General features: G+C 33.5%; 1 protein-coding gene and 1 pseudogene across 1 annotated transcript; both read right to left on the bottom strand.

Moving 5' to 3' along the window:
- Window positions 1-10385: 10385 nt before the first annotated feature.
- LOC125601368 (ADP-ribosylation factor GTPase-activating protein AGD1-like) lies at window positions 10386-17496 on the bottom strand. The gene is made up of 20 exons (XM_048773580.1): window positions 17288-17496; window positions 16183-16325; window positions 15714-15790; window positions 15519-15619; window positions 15371-15441; window positions 15115-15177; window positions 14936-14980; window positions 14783-14848; window positions 14656-14703; window positions 14467-14562; window positions 13866-13907; window positions 13559-13762; window positions 13352-13483; window positions 13020-13244; window positions 12848-12943; window positions 12434-12763; window positions 11844-11989; window positions 11652-11745; window positions 10931-11418; window positions 10386-10845 (listed from the first exon to the last, which is right to left on the bottom strand). Exons 2-20 carry the CDS (start codon window positions 16225-16227, stop codon window positions 10731-10733), a joined length of 2484 nt encoding a protein of 827 aa, XP_048629537.1. The 5' UTR covers window positions 16228-16325; window positions 17288-17496; the 3' UTR covers window positions 10386-10730.
- Window positions 17012-21493, bottom strand: LOC125575372 (annotated as a pseudogene).
- Between the last annotated feature and the right edge of the window lie 233 nt (window positions 21494-21726).

The raw sequence follows: 21726 nt of genomic DNA on the forward strand, positions 1-21726 counted from the left end.
TTTGCCGTATCCATGTCCACATGGTTTTTGTATAAATATTAAAATATATAAATATATATGAAAATGGATTTTAAAATATAGAAAAAAATTTATACAGTTTATTATAACAGTTATATTTGTTTTATATATCTACAATTTTGAGAAAAAAGCAAATACAAACACAAGGTGAAATGAACAATAATAGAATATAAAATAATTTGATATATATTTTTATATTTCAACATTTATATCAAAGTGGATGTAAGAATATGCAAACCTGTTTATCCAATGTGTTTGTAACGTATAACGTAAGTCTGCTCCAACTAAAATTCATTTTAAGTTTCTTCTCACTAAGGGTATAATTGTCCAAATAATAGGTTGGTCCCACCAAAATGTGCTCTACATGTGAGAAGTGTCTCTTGTTGTAAAAAAAAGACAAAAAATGTCTTATTGTGTAATCAACTCGAAAAAAAATTGGTCACATACATAATACACTGATATACGTTTCTAGATCCTAAGTTTATGGTTCTAAGTTCTAGCTTGAAATCGACTGACTATAAATAAATTGATCCAAATTCTTATATTACTTAAACATTTTTCTTTGATTGTCAATATATGATATTTTTCAGAATTGAACACTCATCGGATGAGGGTGTGTGGTTCAGATACCATATTAAATTTTATTGATCTTTTAATCTAAAATTAACTGACAAACTAAGTGATCATTCACTACAAGAAAACAGCGGTATTCTGACGGACGTTCCGACGGAAAATGAATTCCTCGGAATATACCGAGGAATTTCCGAGGCAATTCCGAGGAAACACAAAATTTGGCTTCCTCGGAATTTCCTCGGAATATACCGACGGAATTCCGAGGAAAATTCAGTTCGTCGGAATATTCCGACGGAATACCGAGGAAAATTCAGTTCGTCGGAATATTCCGACGGAATACCGAGGAAAATAGTATTCCTAGGAAAAAACCGATGAATTCCGAGGAAATATTATAGACGTTAGAAAGCCGTTGGGGGGATTTTAAAAATTCTGAGGAAATTCCGAGGGCAGAAAGGTTTTCCTCGGAATTTCCTCGGAATAGATCTTGTCGATTTAGGGATTTGATTATACATTCCTTTTCCTCGGAATTTCCTCGGAATTTTCCGAGGAAATTCCGACGACGATAGAGTTTTCCTCGGAATTCCCTCGGAAAATTCCGAGGAAATTCCGAGGAACTTGGGGTTTTAAACCGAAAACAACGTTTTACGGATTGAATAACACGTATATAACCTTCATTAAGTATCTTAACCAGATTATGAAGTCAAACTTTGGTGTTTTACCCAATAACAAACACTTTTACGATTGCATGAACGAAAACCACACAACATAAGAGAAACACTTATACACTTTAACAAACGGTAAAGAGAATACTTACAATTATTTTTGAAATTTTGTTATTTCATGGTTTATGATCATCTATACAAAGAATCCTCAATGGTATGCATTATAATTGTATAAGAAATGAAATACGGCGAAAATAATCGATGTTTTGAAACTCCAAACCCTGGTTCCTCGGAATTTCCTCGGTAAATTCCGAGGAAATTCCGAGGAAACCTGGTTCCTCGGAATATTTTCATTTAACCGGGTAAACCAAGCCGCCAAATATTTCGCGAAAATTGAATTAATGATTTCCGAGGAAATTCCGACGGATATAGTAAATATTTCCGAGGAAATTCCGACGGATAATTTCCGTCGGACCCCTCATTTTATTAGGTCGAGCCCGACCTTCTTCCCCATTTCTCTCCGCCGCAATCTCTCTTTCTCTAGCGATTTCGTCGACTCCTCTCTTCTCCCTTGCGATTTGCGGCGCTTTCTCTCTTCTCCCTCGCGATTTCCACCCTAATCCTCATGTATGAACCCTATCCCACTCTTTTAGGTTAGATTTGTATGGTTTTTAAGTAGATTTGATGATTTTGGAATGAGATTTATAGATTTTGTTAGGGTGAATGGTAGATTTATAGATTTTGTTAGGGTGAATGGTAGATTTGATTTGTATCACTTGATTTGAATTTTTTTTTTTAGTTTTTATTAATTTTGTGGTTATAAAAATCGAATTTGTAATTATATATATATATTGAAAACGTTTTTTGTATATAAAATCTATTTTTTGCATTTTAAATTCATTTATATATTTATTAAACATTTTTAAAATCTATAAAACTTTTTTAAGATTAAAAATCATATATATAATATTTAAAATCATTTTTTTGTGGTTATAAAACGTTTTATGTATTTTATATAAAAAATATAAATTTCTATATTTATTAAACATTTTTAATATTATGAAAACTATTTTTTGTAATTATTTAACATTTTAAATATTTTTAAAACTATTTTTTGTAATTATTAACTGTTTTTGTGATTTATTTAAACTATTTTTTTAATTTTTATACTATTTTATATTTATTAAAACTAATTTTGTATTTATAAAACATTTTTTTATTATAAACACTATTTTATTATTTTTTGTATTTATAAAAACTATTTTGTATTTATAAAAAGATGATTTCATATTTATAAAAATATTTATATTTATTAAAACTAATTTTGTATTTATAAAACATTTTTTTGATTTATAAACACTATTTTATTATTTTTTGTATTTATAAAAACTATTTTGTATTTATAAAAAGATGATTTCATATTTATTATAACTAATTTTGTATTTATAAAACATTTTTTTATTTATAAAAACTATTTTAGTTTTTTTGTATTTATAAAAACTATTTTGTATTTATAAAAAGATGATTTCATATTTATAAAAATATTTATATTTATTATAACTAATTTTGTATTTATAAAAATTTTTTTTTATTTATAAAAACTATTTTATTTTTTTTGTATTTTAAATATATTTTCTATTTCAATTTTAATTTTATATTTTCGAATTTCAATTTAAAAAAATAAATTTATATTTTTTTTTTAATTTTGGAAATATTCCGAGGAAGTGTATCCCTCGGGATATTCCGACGACATCTTCCTCGGAATATTCCGAGGAAATTCCGACGAACATGTGGTCCTCGGAATTTCCTCGGAAATTCGTTTCCTCGGAATTCCGTCGGAAATTTCCGAGGAATTTCCGAGGAAAAATGAAATTCCGAGGAGTTATTTCCGAAGACTTTTTTTCGTCGGTATGTCGTCGGAATAGCGTTATTCCGACGACATACCGACGATATTTTCCCTCAGTATGTCGCTGTTTTCTTGTAGTGATTTCTTAATTTTTTGATAATAGATATTTCCTCGAGCAATTACTATAGAAAGAAAATGTTATCATTCAATGTTTTGTAACTGTACATATCAATGTTTTAGTAAGTGAAAAATGTCACTTTACAACAATCCATGCAAAACAATTATGATAAAATTTCTTAATAAAGAAACAATTATAATAATTATGCATCGATCACGTAACGTACCATTGCATGGCAGTCCAGATGTTACAGATCCGCTCGTTTAAGGCGAGGTACTCTGTCTATTTCCAGGTTTCATACATAATTCGAGTTCATCTCTGCGTTACAAAGTCATTTAACATTTGCTAAAGTGATGCTACCAGTGGCGGAGGCAAGAAAATATTTTGTTGGGGGCATAAATATTAAATGGACTTAAATATAATATTATTTTCTAAAAATTTTAAGTGGGTTTACAGTTTAAACAAAGATATGGGGGCAACAAATTTTTTTGAATGGGGGCATACAGATTAAAATTCAATAACTTACACTAATTTTCAAATTTTTGTTGGGTTCAGTGGCCCCCATCTTGATGCATGTGGCTCCGCCACTGGATGCTACGGCAAACCTCACTATGTCACGAGGTGGAAGACTAATAAAACCACTTCAAAAATTCCAAAATATAGATTAGAAAACGGTAAAAAGAAGGGATAAACAAGGTCGTCGAGACCGCGGATACTACCATCCATCTTCTTAGTGATTTCATCATTCTCTTGTTTCATTAAGCTTATGTATCATAAATCTTCTTTTTTTGTAAGCTGATGCTTGGTTGATTATGAGGTATGTGTCATCATACTTTTTCAAATTTTATGGTTAAAAAACTATACAATGTATGTTATTTTGTTTTAAATTTGAAAGCTTTTTTACAAAAAAAAAAATACCACGTATAATATTAATAAGAAACGGACCGTTCGTCATGCATGCTGTTTGCCGACGTATATATCATCAAACATGTGACAATTATATCTCAACTTGCAAATATCCCTCTTTAAGCTAAATTATATAATATGATTATTGATCGATGCAACTATATCTAAACAATAATTCTTTCATATTTAACATCACATAACGAATGAATAATCAACACCGTTGGAATAGAGTCAAAATAAAATAAATGTTTTAGGATCAAGTGAGTGGGTGCACGCGATATGTTAAAAGAGAAAATGGACGAGAAATTGGGAGAGAAGATTCACGTGTTGATAACGCACTTGCTAGAGGTGTGGGACACATGAGAACTGTGCACCATTTGTGTGTGTGGCCTAAAAGCAACAACCATTTCATTGTGAATCTTTGTCCGTTTAAAAGAAAAACCCCTTTATTTAATTTAATTAATTAAATTTTAATCCGTTTCTTATCGTACCTTTTTTTTTAATCTGATATTTTCAAAGGATACAAAATTTATACCATGCCAGATTAATAATCAAACAATGTTTAAATTAGATGTTATAAAAATAACAAATATTCACTCTGTTTTAAAGCGTATAAAATTAAGTTTTTAATTTTATTAAAAAAAAACTGTATAACCAATTATGTTATAAGTTTTTAATAATTAATTTTAATTTATATCTTTAATACTATTTTTTCAAAAATGTACATCTTAAACTTGTGCATTTAATCAAAACATCTTACAATTTGTAACAGAGGAAAAAATATTTAAATTCGTTGTAGTACATGGTCACACACGTGAATGTCACTTTATACATACGGGAACAGCTATCTACTTTTTAATTTATTTTTGTTTTTATTTTCTTGATGATCGATCGGTGCATGATACAAAGCTGGAGAAATAGGGTTGATGGATAACGAGCAAAATGTGTTATAATTTGGCTGTTGTCATTCCAGTAAGAAAACTTGTTTGGCGTAGATAATGAATATGCCAAAATATTCGTCAATTATCGAGATTACACAGACATAATTTATATTTTTCCAATGCAGCAGGAGAGTAACATGTGACATTCTACTCTATAAATTCCAAGAAAAAAAAAAAACTGGATAACTGTTTTTCTTGCTCAAAAAAAAAAAATCATTCCCTAACACCAACCAATTAATAAGATGTTTTCAAATTTATAAAGTCAGAGCAAAACCTTTGAAGACAGTTGTTCAAAAAAAAAGCAAAGCCTTTGAAGACAAATTATTACATAAGCTAAAATATGCACCATCTTCTAAAGATGATATAATCAAAAAGTGATTTTGACTATGCATTTGAAACCTTACTCGCTGACGAATTAATAAATTCATTATTATTCTTCTTAGTTTTTTTAGTGATCGAATTTCTTATGCGAAGTTATCCATGACCATCTTTTTTTTCTTAGCATTCCAAATTGCACATCGCATTACAAAATATAAGGTTTTCGGGTTAACCTTTATACAGTACTATTGGTTACAAAATAATTTAACTAATGCCAGCCTGTGGTTTGTTGAACATAGTTATTTATTAAAATGATAATGTGAAGTGATTACAGATGGGGCCTATACGTGTCGTCTGATTAAGGAGCACTAATTCAAGGAATGGGTCACGCTTCATTCACTACTTTGTCCTAATCTCTCCCATCTTTGAACCCTAACCTACAGACCAACTTCTCCTTTCCCTCATTTCCTTGATTATTTAAAAAAAAAAAAATTAAAGAGTAAAAGTTCATAGTGTATTATATTAAATTATTTCTTATAAATATAAATAAATTCTAACAGAAATTAAACTTATAACATGTTAATAAAAAGACAACACAACGGTTTTAGCTACTATACTTAACTCTTCAGAGGTTAAACTTAATAATTTCCATAATCATTGCTTAAAACTTGTAGGAATGCTAATTTGGATTGGATCATTGAGATTTGATTAGTCAATCAGTGACAAACGGCTCGTAGCATCTGATTGGCCGTCTCGAGCCAGGCTTCTAAGGATCAATTATAGTAACTTTTTTATACCTTTATATACATTGTATATGTTTTAATACTTGTATATGTATATTATCCTTTTCAACTAATTATGAAACTTTTTTGTTAATGACTTTTCTATCTTTCTCGCAGAAAAAGGGTGATAATCACATTTAAAGCTAGACAAAACACACAACACGAACTTTAAAACGGTCCAGCCATATAAAAGCACCTTACCTTACCTACCTTCATCTTTAATCACATCTATTACCGTCTACAGAAAATTGCAATTTGTTTAATTGTTTTGGGGAAAATATAAGGGCTTATTTGCCAAATAAAAAAATAGGAAATTAAATTTTGAGAGATAGAACAGAGAGAAATAGGAAGAGAAAGTAAGAGAGAGAGAGGAGGGGGAGGGGTTTTAGTTAGTTAATTTGTGATCTTTTGTGTACATATGACCTAATTTCCCAAGCTTGGTGTTTTATTGGTAGTGAGATTCAAACCATATATAATATAGCAACAATTTTATAAAGAAGATTTTTGGAATACAATAACAACTCTGAAAAAAAAAGACAAGCAAAACCCATTAACAATTTAATACATGCACATAACGATAGCCGCCCATGTACGTCAATTTCATTTAATATATATCATGGGATCAATTAAAACATTATCTTAAAATTTTCAAATTAATCACATGGCTCCACCATATAAGATAACTTCACCTAACAAGTCAATTAGCGATAACATACTTGATCATCTATAAGTATAATCAGTCAACATTTTTATAAAATATATCAAAACATATGCCAAGTGTAAGCCCTTTCTCAAAAAAAAAAAATGCCAAGTGTCGAGACAGCATTAAAACGTCTGTGCTGAACATTTTGGATCCTATTTGTGTCCCAATACATAATATAGACATTTTCAACGACTAGTTAATATTTTTATTTTCAAAATTCGTCAGCTTAAGAAAAACACTTATAAACTAGCAATTTGATGTATATTAAAATGTTTCTTTTTAGTTATGTTTCAAATTTTCATTTAACCGGGGTTTATCAATTTTCCCATGCATGTCTTATACTTGTCGGCTTATGCTATAAAAAAAATCGTTGCTAGAAATTTGAGTGGCAATTTTTTTTAATTTTTTTTAAATTGTGTATCCTATGGTTTCTTATAACTAGTTATAAACATAAAATCCTACTTACAAATGAAAATGTTTACAAGTTTCAAAAAAAATACGTAAATGTTTACGTGATGTAATTTTTAAAATGAAAAAAATCCTGTAACTGTAAAAGTTTATTAGTATTTCTTTTGGTTAGACAAGGTAAATAATATTTTTGCATAATCTAACTGTTTGCTAACTGAATTTAGAAAATTTCTCTTTCTCGAAGAAGGTATACTATTTCTGTCTAAACATCACTTTAAGAAGATAATTACTTTAATCGTTTTCATTGGCTGCAAAAGAACACCAATTATTGTATTTTAAATTATCAATCAACTCAATGGTTATTAAAACGGAATACACTAGTTTATCAAGCTAACTCTGGTAGATGGGTCATGCATCAACAATAAATTAATTGTATCTAATGACGCTGACTCTGTCTAGTGGTGCTTGATTAAGCGGTTTTCTTTAGTCACTGCTTCCTTGCTTCCAACACAATCATTCAATTTATTTTCTCGTGCGTATAATCAACTTGGAGAAGTGCGACATTAGTAAAAAGCAACATTTAAATAATAATGTATATATCTCTTATAATATGAATTTCCTACTCTGGCCATTATGTTTTATTTCAAACTGGTATTTGGTAATTTGGAACACTGAACTTGAATTCGCATCCAAACTATAGACCATACAACGACTATGATTACTTGTCGACGTTATCATATATTTAAGGATTTAGAACGCAAGATTCCTTGAGAGCGTATCGCTTTATCCACGGTTAATAAACACTACTTTTACTCAATCATCACAAAGTTTACCAATCATAGTTAGTAGGTTGAATGGTTAAAGAGGTTTAACGTGTTATTTGATCCAAGTTTGAGTGAAATAATGCATTTATGATTAAGAATAATTTTGAAAACACTCTGAACCATAAACACTAACATCTAAAGTTGTTAACCGTAGTTTTTTCAAAAAAAAAAAGAAGTTGTTAACCGTAGTTCATTACTTGAAAGAGTTAAATTTTTTTTTTGATTTATACATATTTTTCTAGATGTTTTTAATGAATCTTTGATCATATCAAGGTTACCCGCAATGTCTTTTTACACCTCACGTTGTGTATACCAATATCTTTTTAGCAAAAAATAAATAAATCGTCATGTATTCATGTCACAGTCGCATGTTGTGTTATTTACTAGAACACGTTCTATAATTATAAAAAAAATGATTTATTATTAGTTTATGTTTACCCACACTCGTAGACTTTTCTAATTTTTGTTTGGTTCTCATGTAAAAACAAACCAAGAAAGAAACTTGGTCAAACCATGCATTTCACGCACTACGTATTTGGGTACACATTCATGCACCATTTGAACTTTCCACTCTAGTGGAGGTGGGGATCTTCACCATATCCCTCACATAACCTCCCCATATAATTCAACATCTTGAGACCTACACAATATTATTTAATTCAATGAAATAACATAGCACTCATAAAAAGAATATTTTGAATACTTTCTAAAAAATCGTAAATCACAAAGTTCGGTCTGAGAACATAAAGCTGAACAGAAGAACACACACCAATATGGTGTCTTTGTCTTTCCATTACACCAACAACAAAAACAGATTTAAGAAACCAAAAAGACTATACCAACCAGAGTATAAACAAATCTTTACATGCTTTCTCTACGCTCTTGATGAACGAAAATATGAGTAGGAAACGAACTAAAGGACGCAAAGAGTTCAACAGAGCAACACTCTTCTAGTGCTATACCATTCTGCTTTCTGTGTGATAAGCAATTCAGATGGAAATGAAAATGTTTACAAAGTTCAAAAAATATGTAAATGCTCACGTGATATAATTTTTAAAATGAAAAAGATCCTGTAACTATAAAATTATATTAGTATTTATTTTGGTTAGACAAGGTAAATAATATTTTGCATAATCTAACTGTTTGCTAGCTGAATTTGGAAAAATTCTCTTTCTCGATGAAGGTATACTATTTCTGTCTAAACATTTTTTTTTTAATGTCTAAACATCACTCTAAGAAAATTACTTTAATCGTTTTCTTTGACCGCAAAATACTAATTATTGTAATTTAAATTATCAATCGACTCAGTGGTTATGAAAATGGAATGCACTAGTTTATCAAGTAAACTTTGGTAGATGGGTCATTAACAATAAATTAATGGTATCTAATGATGCTGACTCCGTCTAATATGATTTTAGTGGTGCTTGATTAAGCTGTTTTCTTTAGTCAGTGCTTCCTTGCTTCCAACACAATCATTTCAGTAATATTTTTATCTTATAATATGAATTTCCTACTCTGGCCATTATGTTTTACTTCAAGTTCTATTTGGTAATTGGAACATTGAACTTGAATTCGCATCCAAACTAGACCATACAACGACTATGATTACTTGTCAACGTTATCATATATTTAAATATCTTTGACAAAAAAAAAGATCTAGAACGCAAGTTTCATCGAGAGCGTTTGCTTTATCCACAGTAAATACTAATTTTACCCAATCAACACTTAGTCCCTAATCATAGTTAGTAGTTTGAAACTTTTGAATGATAAAATATGTTGTTTAACGTGTTGTTTGATCCAAGTTTGAGTGAAATAATGCATTCATGATTAACAATAAATTTGAAAACACTCGAAATCACAAAACACACATCTAAAGTTGTTAACCATAGTTCACCAATTAAAAGTTTTTTTTGTATTAAATTTATACATATTTGTCTTGATGTATTTCATGAATATGTTTAGTATAGCACATGACCACATATTGTGTAAATAACTAGAACACGTTCTATAATTATAAAACAAATGAATTATTATTAGTTTATGTTTACCCACACTCGTCGACTTTTGGCTCACACGTAAAAACAAAACAAGAAAGAAACTTGGTCAAACCATGCATTTCACACACTATGTATCTGGGTAAACATTCATGCATCATTTGAAACTTTCCACTCAGTGGAGATCTTCATCATATCTTTCCCATAACCTCTCCATATATATATATCAATTTCTTGAGAGCTACATAATACTATTTAATTCAAAGTCTCTCTATAAATAATAACATAGCACTTCATAAAAGATATACTTTAAATAATTTCTAGAAAAATTCACAAAGTTCGGTCTGAGAACATAAAGCTGAACAGAAGAACACACACAATGGTGTCTTTGTCTTTTCATTACACCAACAACAAAAAGAAAAAAAAAAGATTTGAGAAACCAAAAAAGACCATATGTACACCAGTATTATCAACCTAGCAACCACCAAAACAAATCTTTTCATGCATTCTCTACGCTCTTCATGAACAAAAATATGAGTAATGAAACGAACTAAAAGGCGCAAAGAGTTCAATAGAGCAACACTCTTCTAGTGCTATACCATTTTGCTTTCCGTGTGATAAGCAATTCAAATGGTTATCATCTTTTGGAGTCTGTTAATAAAGCAATTAGTTCACTGTCATTAAGGTCTGTCTCTGAAGCATATTTGACCGGTGTGTTATTGTCTTTATCCACAGCATTTGGATCTCCTCCCCTGTGATCAAACCATTTGCACCAGACTTATAACGTTTGTATAGTTTAATACTAGTAGTAAATGAAATCTCAAGATGGAGTTTTACCTCGTAAGCAGCAACCTTGCAATAGCGTATCTCCTGCTGATGATGCAATGATGAAGTGGAGTCCGACCTTTTGAGTCTGTTGCATTTACTTTTGCACCGTACTGAAGCAACAACTCCACCATACCGATATCCGCAGAGAGACAAGCAAGGTGAAGCAAAGAGCACTCGTTTGAAGTTTCTTCTCTGACCATACTTTCACTGTCTCTTCTTGAAGTTCCTTCTGGTTTCTCTTGAAACTCCTTGTCAATGCTCTTGAACTTGGCTTCAAGGGTTTCCTCCTTCGCGTCCAGTTGCATCATCTTTGCTAAGGGTAAAGACACGGTGTAGGACGCTTGTCCACGTAGCGCATTCACATCTGCTTCAGAGCAGACAATGTGTTTGTAAACTGATTTCTTGTCGTTGGCTCGGACATTCTCCCAAATCTCTTGGAATACTGCCTGGAAATGCTGACTGTCCGTTGCTTTTCGGACAAATATCCTCTCTGAGTACTGCAATTAGCCATTGATATTAGCAATTGAACCTAAACAAAACGATTTTTTAAACGATTTTTAAGAAAATCAGTCTAGGCGTTAAAAAAATCAGTCTAGGGAGCCTGCCTGATCAATAACACCGTATAAAGCACCTAATTACTGCCTAACGATTTTTTTGAACATTGGACACACATGAGATCTTTAAAAACTCTGCTTAATTAAGTCAGGACTTATTTATAATAGTATAATACCTTTGCGTGGATGAACAACTCTTTCACAGAGATGGGATCACTGAAACCAGGTTTCCTTACAAGAAACTTTCTTGGTCGATCTGCCTTGGGAGTGCTAGTAAATAGAAAAAAGTTTGAATACAGTGTAAGTAGATGTAACAACAAGCTTCCTCTTTGCACAAATACAACTGATTAGAATAGGTAGTCACTTACCCTGAAGACCTACTAGCACTAGAAGATCTACTCTCTGAGTTCAACAACTCCTCCCACACTGAGTTTACATATACGTTACCTAACGACTGGAACAGCGTCAGTACCGATGGTTCCCATACTTTAACATCAAGTGTGAGCGATCTGACCTGCATGACAAGGTTGAATACTTCATACCAAATTTATAGAGCTATTTTTAAAAACGGAAAACTTCAAGACTACCTTCTTGTGAGAAGACCAATGTTCTAAAAATCGGTCCAAGTTAAAGGAACTCAAATCGGTTTAAACCGTTTTAAATTGGATAAAATTGGTCAAAATCGATTAAAATTTGTTAATTAAGTAACAACATTAGAGAAAACTGACAATGTCTAGTTTATGTTTTGTATACGTAATTTTCATAATTTATCAAAATAATTTTATAATTAAACCCCAAAACTAAAAATCTAATGTAAATATAAAATATATAAGAATAAATCAATAATTTGTTATAGTCTGGATAATCTGTTTAGTGTGCACAAAAAGAAAAAAGGATAATCCGTTTAGTAACTAGTCATCTATGAAGAGCTGAGAGATTGAAATTTTTAATGGTTTACCTTTGAAATGTGAACACCAAGGTTACGATGTATACCAGAACACTCGATACATATGAGGACACCGAGATTCAAAGAGGCCCAATCAGGCTCAGGAGCACCACAATCTGCACATTTCTCATTCCCCAACACTCTTGTCAACACATCAATTGGCTTTTCAGTCTTCGTCATATCATGTTGCTGCAAACACCCTGAGAACCTCGAACGGTTCCCTCCTGTCATGGGGTTCTCCACTATGGAATCTCTACCTTCCGCCTGCTCGAAATCATATGGATCTGCTAAAGAACCTGAATCACTTGCAGAGAAAGTGTCTCCATCCACTGTAGAAAGATGCTGTAATAATGATATTTTTAAGTGACTACAGATAACGTGTCACACAAGAAAGATCTAATAGTAGTAGCAAATAGAATCAATTACCATGATTGCTCTTTCAGGTGTTTGGAAACTTAGCAAAGAAGCAATTACTCCAGTTATTTTCTCGATCCAGTCCATCTGATCTTGTGCATTCTCTGCCTATATCAATAACAATGGTAAGCTTCTATAGGTAAAGAAACAGAAGATCTTTTACCATGTTCTCTCTCTAATATACCTGCAATGTATAAACTTTTGTCGGCGAAATAATTCGAAAGCAGAATCTTAGATCAGTCTGATCTGCATCAACTTTAATGGTCGAGGTAAGTAGATTCACAGTGTGCCGTGCAACTGGTTTTTCTTCGTGCACGCCGCCGTGATAATGAGAAGACAGCCATCGACTTAGCAGCCCTGGACTGTTCTCTGAAGTCATATTCCTGTGAACAACAGACCTGCTTCCATTCTGATAAAATATAGTTTCAAGGATTCAAATAGAAACACAATGTTTTAAGATATGTTTTCTCAGTGAAGGATCAGAAACACAATTTTTTATAAGTTTTTGCAACTTACTGAAGACCAATTCCATGGCTTGCGGTAATAGTATAGCATCCCACGGCTATCAAGGATGAAGAATCTTCTTTTCCAGTCGCCTCTCAAGTTTGAGGAACGTTTAGACAGATACCCTTGTCTTATTGTCTGAACCTGCAGGAAGACAAAACAGTATAAGGATATATGAGGTATGAGTAAGTCTTATTACAAAAGGTTTTATTCCCTTACTTTTCCTTTTGCAGCAGATTGCATGACAGCCTCTATAACCTTTTGTGAGTTTCTTGAGTTGTGTCTCATGCCATCCCCTGTTGGAGAACCACATGAGTTTCTAGTTTCTCGATCAACTTGCCTTTGGTATTCCTGCATCTTTTCATTGAGTGATGCCATTTCGTAGTTTGCACATTCTTTGGACTGGTGTGCATAAGCCAACACCTGCAAGAAGATTCAAATTAAATAAACATATTCCGTGAGATATTGGCTTAGATAAGAAAGGATTGGCTACAGAGAAATCTCAAGAATCATTCTACAAACAGACCTGGTTAATAAAAGGCTCCATTTGATGCAGTAACTCATATCCCTGAAAGAAAGAGTCTCTTGTGAGAAAGGGAATCAAGTAGTTCATGTCAAAAAACAGGAAAAGAGTGGCCTAGGATTTTGAACTGAACCGAACCAAAATTTCATTTAGTTCGGTAAGAATTGGTTCAGTTCGGTTGGTTTTCTAAAATAAATCGGTTTTCCGGTTCGGCAATCGAGTACTTAGGTTTTCTTATTTTAGAAAAAGAAAAAAATTATACCCAAACTATATCAAAAATCTGAATCGAACTAACCAAAATCCGAACCAAACTAACCAAATTTATCCGACATTTTAATAAAATTAAACCAAAATCTAAACGAAACCAAAAACTCAGGTGAAATTTTGAAAACCGGACTAACCGAATACTGAACCGAGCTGTATTTTGGGTTAATTCGGTAAGATTTATGTTGTACCGAGCTAAGCGAAAACCGAACTAACCGAACCCGCAAGCCTAGAAAAGAGCATTGTATGATAGGTTTCCTTGGAAAACCAAACTCATCGGTTCCAGGTGAAAGTTTTTGTGCTTTTGCTTCTTAAAATTGCTTTTACTGAAATAGCTTGCCTGTTTGAAGAAACGGAGATGAGCATCCATTGTCCCGCTCACTGCTTCCAAAAACTCAAAACGCTTCTTAGCTTCCGCATTAGAGAGTGCACTAACCTGGACAGGAAGAAGTAAGCAAACACTATGTAAGTTTTATCACAAGAGAATACCTTGGAAACTCTCATAGCATTAGAATACAAAAGTGGTTACCAGATGAAACCGGGCTTGCTCGAACGTCGTTCTTGCGCTATGTAGGTCCTGAAATGCCTCTCTACCAAAATTAGTTTTTTTTCCTTCTAAGGTTGGTTTGTGAATAGTAATAAGATTTGTACATTACCTCCTCAATTGTGGCAGCCACATCCAATCGTGTACTCTTCCTTAGTGAAAGATACTTCTCTCGTGCCTGTTCCATTCAGATGCACATAAATGAATATGTAATTTTTCAAACAAGCAGAATGTTTGTGGTGAACAACCAAGTAATGTAACGCACCTGGTCGTATATGATGGAAGCTTTATCAAACCGTTTACGTGCTTCCTGTGTGAGAGAATTAAAGATATATACAAGTCAGAACCAATTCAAAGAAAAATGTTGAGCATAAAATGCAAGAATCTGAAAAGGCTCATCAGAGTAGTTTTTCCATAATGTTTGGTGGTAGTCTACAAGTGTACCTTAACTTCTTGGACATCAACATTCACGAACTGAAGCAACCGGTCATTCAGCATATGTTCTACCTGAAAAAGTGTTGAAAAGACATCATAGTTCAGTTACGCATCTCTTCAATATACATCGAAGGACGAACAAAAATAAACTTCTCTATACAACCCCCCCAAGAAAGAACCTACATTCAAGGAGATAAGTTCAACCAAGTACATAGATACTTAAAGGCCATCCCCTTTTGAAGACTGCATTGGGTTTTAGTAGTACCTGAGAACGAAGAACTTCCTTGTATGTCCCGATTTCTCGTAGAGCAATAGTGAATTTCGTCATTACAGGACCTGAGATAAAATAACATATTGCCTTTAAGATAAGTGTGCACCAAAGAACAAAAGAGAAACAAGGGAGAGGTAGGTACCTCCAAAAGCAACACATAGAGGATCATTATGGCCGCCTCCAAAAGACTCAAGTGCATTTGCGAAGCCAATATCTGAATCATACCCTTCTCCAAGTCCCTCCCTAATAATAATAATAAGCGAAAGAACGAAATATCAGAATTTATAAAATTTTCATATAACAAATTTTGAGAAATGTCATAATAAAAAAAACGTACGTGTATTTTCTGCATCCTTTGTAGAACCTTAAGCATCGCATTCGCAGCAGCTCTGCACTCTCTTCCATAGATTGCATCTTGTTTACACAACAACAAAAACTTTAGTTGCAGATTCAACACAATGCCTCATGAGGGCTTACAATTACAAACATTTTTTTTTTTGTAAAAACAGTCTAAACACTCGTCTAAACGTTAATCCCCTATAAAACAACGACTAATTACCGCCTAGCTATTTACTGAATATTAGATTAAACAATAATTTGCAAATTCCTGATACATTGCTTCTTCATCCATGTTTCCACAATGTATTCAGATTTTTTTTTTAAAAATTGTTTGTTTGATCATAGAATGGCACGAGAGATTTTACATTGAATCTATCCCTAACTCTCTATCTATCTGTTGAGCAATGGAATCATATGCATAGACGATCGAAACGGATCACAGAATTAAAAAAAGAAAATTAACAAACCTGTTGACGGAACATAGGCGAATCATCGAGCTTAGCGAAATGCATTTTTCTTCACCGGGGTATACAGAACGATCCACCACCTCCTCTTCCTCCGTCGTCGTCTTCCTCCACGCGGACAGAGCTAATACCGGTGTTTTTTTTTTCTTCCCACACAAAAACCAAATGAAAAGTGTTTTGTCTTTTTTGGAAAATCGAAAAGCTTATTTTGGGATTGAGAAGTGGAGAATATGGGCGGAAAATAAGGGAAAGATCGTGCGATGGACAAAAACAAAACACAAATACAAAATACTCTTTTGATGTTGTGGTGATCGTGTTCAAACAAAACCTCTGAAACCTTCCATGGCTGTCATTTATATTTATATATAAATATAAAAACCACATCAATATAAATAATTATTACTACTATTTCTTTATTCAACAGAACTCCATAAAAATAATGTGATTATGCGTTATGAATTATGATAAAACAAAATTTAAGAAATGATGAAACACTTAAAAGACTAGTGATTGCAATAACATTAGATTGTGTGGTAACCTATTAATTAAATGAAGGAGAATGACTATTGGTAGGGATGATGATGATTAAATTAGGCAAGAGACGGAATGGTCCCAAAGAGTTGACTTCCTAGAGAGAACTTTCTAAACGTGTGAGAAACTAAAAATCTGGATCCGTATTTAACCAATCGTAATCAACCTTATAAAATTAAATTATAGAGCTATTATCCAAGTTAAATTAAGTAATACGTAGCACACACACACAAATCCTTCAAGCCTAATTTTTGTTAGACTACAAGTACAGCGTTGATAATACACTGTTTAACCGGTTAAGGGATTTAACCGAAACAGGCCAATGCTCCAGTGACGTTTTCATTATACAGCAAAGAAAACAACAAATGTCTAATATATTTCCAAAATTTTAAAGTGTCAAGGAAGAGCAAAATATAATACTCAGTCTAATTAACTGTGATAGTCTAAAAAAAATAAATAAAAAATCTGATGCATCTGGCTGTTTTTTTTTTCGAAAGCTAAAAGAGCAAAAACAAGTAGTTTCAGGGAGTGTGGTGAAAACAAAAGGGACACTAAAAATCAGAGATTTTTTTTTAACCTGATCTGAAAAACCGGCTCATGAAACCTCCCCGGCCTTTCTTCATCCTCTCTTCAAGAACCGGGAACTCTATGCAATTGTAGGCGAGGTCTAGCACAATTGGATTACGAGGTATCGATTGGAATGCTGGTGGGAACCGTTCAATCTTTGGGGCCATCTTTGTGTTTGCATCTCCAACCGCTGATTCATACACATCCAGTTTGTCTAACAAGTATTTCTCCGCCTGAGGTTTAACATAAGAAGGTTTAACATTATCATGAGACATTGCAAGACAAGAAAAATTACTAGTCTCACGAACACAAACCGCGGGAGTGGAAACAGGAGGTAGATAGCGAGAGGGATTGTACCTTAGTGGCTGTCTCGTTTAGTGATATAGCTGAGATTTTCTTTGACAGATTCTCTGGCGCCTTCTCTTCCTCCATTATCCCCGTCGCATGTTCTATGCAACTACTAGCTCTGCATTCTCTGCTCAGTGTCTTCAATTCCTGGATTGTTCCCTGATTATTATTATAAAACAAAAATTAGTGGATATATATAATATCTATGAGATGAATATTTCAGGCATGTAATGTGCCTATACTTGCACCATAAACATATTATCTCTATCCGGGTATAGTAATGCTATTAAGTGACCTTGTATGAGGTAATAAATAAAATGATAAGTGGATACCTCGTCTTTGTTTCCTATGTTCTGAAACTTGTTCAGGGCATCTTCAGCAAGAGACCGGGCACGGCAAAACAAGGCATATGCTTCAACCCTTTTTCCTGCTAGACTATATGACTTTCCCAAGTAGAAGCACCTGAAATGCGATTCCAGAAGATATCAGTAGCTAAATTAATCACGGACGACGAAAATTAAATGCATCATCAGTCAGTATATGAAACTAACTCTACTTATTAAGTTCTCTCAACTGGAAAGAACTGTGTGAATATCTCGAGACAGGGACTAAAGAAACTAATAAGTGGTTATAATATGTATCAAAGAGTAGTTGAAGACAATGGGTGACCACTGACCAGGAATCAGATTCCTAATTTAGTGAATAAATTTTACTAATGGAGGAGGGTCAACTCTAACCAAAGATGCTAAAATCAAGTGAAACGTAAAGGTGAAGAACTAAACCTTTCAGCACGAAAGGCTAAGTTTTTGCGTTCACACTCTTCTTCGAAGGCAATCTCTTCGGGTTTCCTGTCTCGTCCAGAGCTAACGAGATCAGAAAGATCAGCGACATTCTGAGAAAAATAAATGCAGGTGAGATGTCGACGGTTTGACGAACAAAATCCGATTTTGAAGAAAAAAAAAAACAGGTGGAACGGTGGTTAACCTGTAATAGAAGGTCATACAATCGAACAAGCTCCTCAGGCTTAGTAACCTTTTCATTCTTATCATCACGCTTCCTGTTCAGTTTACTCTTTGCTATTTTAACCAACAACTGGTTCCTTTCAATGGTTCTCTGTCCTAGCACAGCTCCAACAGCTTTGTCCAGACCATTTAGCTCATCTTTAACAGACTCAGCATTTCCTGCACTTACCTGAAATTTGTATGCTCCTTAGTAAAATCAATCAAAGAAACATCAATACACCCCCAAAACAACTCTTTAATAAACTTGTCTACCGTTTTCTAAAAATTTCAAAAGGCTATTCGGTGAACCCAATCAATAAATCAGAGGATCTCTTGTAAATTCACTCACCAAGTCACTGCGTATGGTATTCCTCGCATCATTATATGCAGTGAATAGTTTATCAAATATGGTTAGCTTTTTCTCTGCAGGGAGCGATTCTGCTGTTGGGCCCTGTAGATCCTTCTCAAGTTCCTGGGCTGAACGAACAAGAAACAAAAGAGTAAGAGTCGCAGAAGAGATGCTCAATGTTCTATAAAGGCAGGTTTATTAATAGGGTAACGCACAATAGTAACTAGAAGGTTAAGGTAAGCCTAACTTTTCCTAGATCAGACAGGTAAGCCTAACTTTTCCTAGATCAGACATAATTTTCAGCATATTAAAGTAGTTCAAAAGAGAGTATATGAGAATGTTGAACCTTTTAAAAATAGAAACCCGAGATTTTGGGTTGGAAACTGGAAATCTGTAGCCAAGCCAATTGAACTCCGTGAGAGATGCAGCTTGTTGAGATCTGGCTTCTTCCATAGCAGCCTACGTGACAGTGAATAATATGCATTATATTAATCCAAAATATTAAACAGACCTGAGAAATGGTTCACCACTGAACCAGTGCAAGACACTCAAGACTCAAGAGTACCCAAGACTCAAGAGTACCCAAAATCGTATACATGTAATTAGTATTTAGGTGTGTCAAAGGTCAAATCGGACTCCAAGTTTCTAACAACAGATGAAAAAACTAACAAAACAAAAAATTTATGCTTCAGCAATTATGTGGACAAGATTCGATTGCTTTGGTGGTGAGGTGAGGCTGATAGAAACTGAAATGTTACGTACCTCTATCTTTGCTTTGAAAAGATCCAAGGCAGGGCCTTCCATCTCACCAATCTGAAGTAGGTCAGATGTCTGCAAGTTTGCTTTGCCAATTTGTGTAGGCAGTACTGAACACTAGGCTCAAGCTCCTCAACTCGTTCCCGGCAAAGAACTTGGTTCTCTAGATCACCATATTTCCCTAGTTCCTCATAAACAGCTCTGCAAAGTGGAATAAGTTTCAGAAACAAGACCTACCAAATTACAAAAAGAGGATATTGAACAAATCAAACCTGGCGTTTTTGAAACAGGCCAACGCAGTTTCCCAATTTTGATCTTGCTCAAACAACATAGTGCCTTTCATATAGGAAGCATATGCCTATAAAAGTGTAAGATAAAGTATGAGACTCACGTCGTGCACACAAACAACTAAGCTTAAAGACTACAACAGAGGTATTCTCTTCTTCCATTAAAGGCCTTAGATAAGTTAAATACCTCAGCTTCCAGAGATGTCCTGGAATCTGTCTTAACAGAGCACAAACTTGAGAAAAGCGTAGCCCATTTAACTGCCTTCCTCAGCCTCCCAATTAAATAAATCCGCTGCCGTGCATTAGGCCCATCTGGTAGCTGTCTTTTCTCCATCGCATGGCTCCATGCTCTTTCCGCCATGTAGAAAACCACATGAAGAAACCTATTTCAAACAAAAGACACAACATCAACTCAATTAGAGGTAATGTGAGTGCAACAAAATCACTTTATGGTGGAAGCAACAACTAAGCCTTCACATCAAACCAAACCATGAATGTATGCACGCAAGTAACACATCTCAAACAAATACTTATTCCGCTTCATTTTAATTGTCATTTTAGGTTTATGCAAACAACTTAAGGACATCATTACCTATACACCTAACCATATTTCAACAAAAGAAAAATAAACAGGATAATATTGTTAATAAATTTTGCACTCAAACTATAAAACGAGACTTAAACGGAAATTTTACTCTACAACGATAATTAAACTGAAACGGAGGGAGTACCTAACATTGGTGACAGTTGATTCAAGAATGGCTCGTCGAGTGTATTTGCCACGGCCATGAGTAAATTTCAAGGACTTGTATAGCCTCCTCAACCGTGCTGAGCAATACCTCCTACACAAACAAGATAAACATTATATAACATTACTTCTTTTTGGCCAATGAGGTTAAATTTTTGATATAAATTACCGATAACGAGCATAGTCACCACGACGCAGACCATGCTGAGCCTGAGAAGTCTTCATCAGCTGCAGAACTGTAAAGCCAAATACAATCTCACACACATTCACAAACTTATTGATATACACTTCACAGTAATGACCTAGTAAACAAAACTAACCGTTCATCGAGAACCTAGGGAGGATCTGATCGGAGCCGTCCAGTTTCGGATCGTCGATCTCCATTGCTGACATCTCGTTCTCTTCTTCCCCATTTGATTCACCTAAACCCTAGCTAAAACCTCCCTGAACAAATAATACACCAAAACGCAAAACGGATACATCAAAACCAAATCGAAAAAGAATGAAAGACGAATTCAGCTAGTTCCCGTACTTTTGATTTGATGAGGTGATTCCACGGCGGCGAATGTGGAATATTCCGATTGCGAAATTTCAGGCTCTGATCGAATCTTAAGCGAGTGCACGAAGAGATGACGACGATGACTAGTAACGGGTGTTGAATGATAATCTCGTCTGGTGAAGTCTTGTTTATTATGGCTTTATTATGGGCCTTAAGGCGCATAACCATATAATGTCGGCCCCTTGGGCTAGTTCCTCAATTTTATTGCGCCAAATTTAATTTGGTCTATTTTTCCTTTAAATACATTACAAATTCGTAAATTGTTAGCGGTCTAGTACTATAATTTACCCGAATATATATTAACTTTTACCGAATTTGATTATTTTCGAAAAAGCTAATGAGTGATTGGTAAAACTTATATATATTTGATGTTATAACTAAAAAGTTTGTACTAATAATGA

Source organism: Brassica napus, unplaced genomic scaffold, assembly GCF_020379485.1.
Source record: "Brassica napus cultivar Da-Ae unplaced genomic scaffold, Da-Ae ScsIHWf_2536;HRSCAF=3277, whole genome shotgun sequence".
NCBI classification, from domain to species: Eukaryota; Viridiplantae; Streptophyta; class Magnoliopsida; order Brassicales; family Brassicaceae; genus Brassica; species Brassica napus.

What these genes read in the sequence shown, in the direction of transcription:
- LOC125601368 (XM_048773580.1), bottom strand. Translation starts at nt 16,227, where the DNA reads ATGCATTTCGCTAAGCTCGATGATTCGCCTATGTTCCGTCAACAG. An exon ending in CTTCCATCATATACGACCAG is followed by an intron (nt 14,849 to 14,935) that starts GTGCGTTACATT and finishes TGAATGGAACAG; the next exon opens with GCACGAGAGAAGTATCTTTC. An exon ending in AGTTGTTCATCCACGCAAAG is followed by an intron (nt 11,419 to 11,651) that starts GTATTATACTAT and finishes GGCTAATTGCAG; the next exon opens with TACTCAGAGAGGATATTTGT.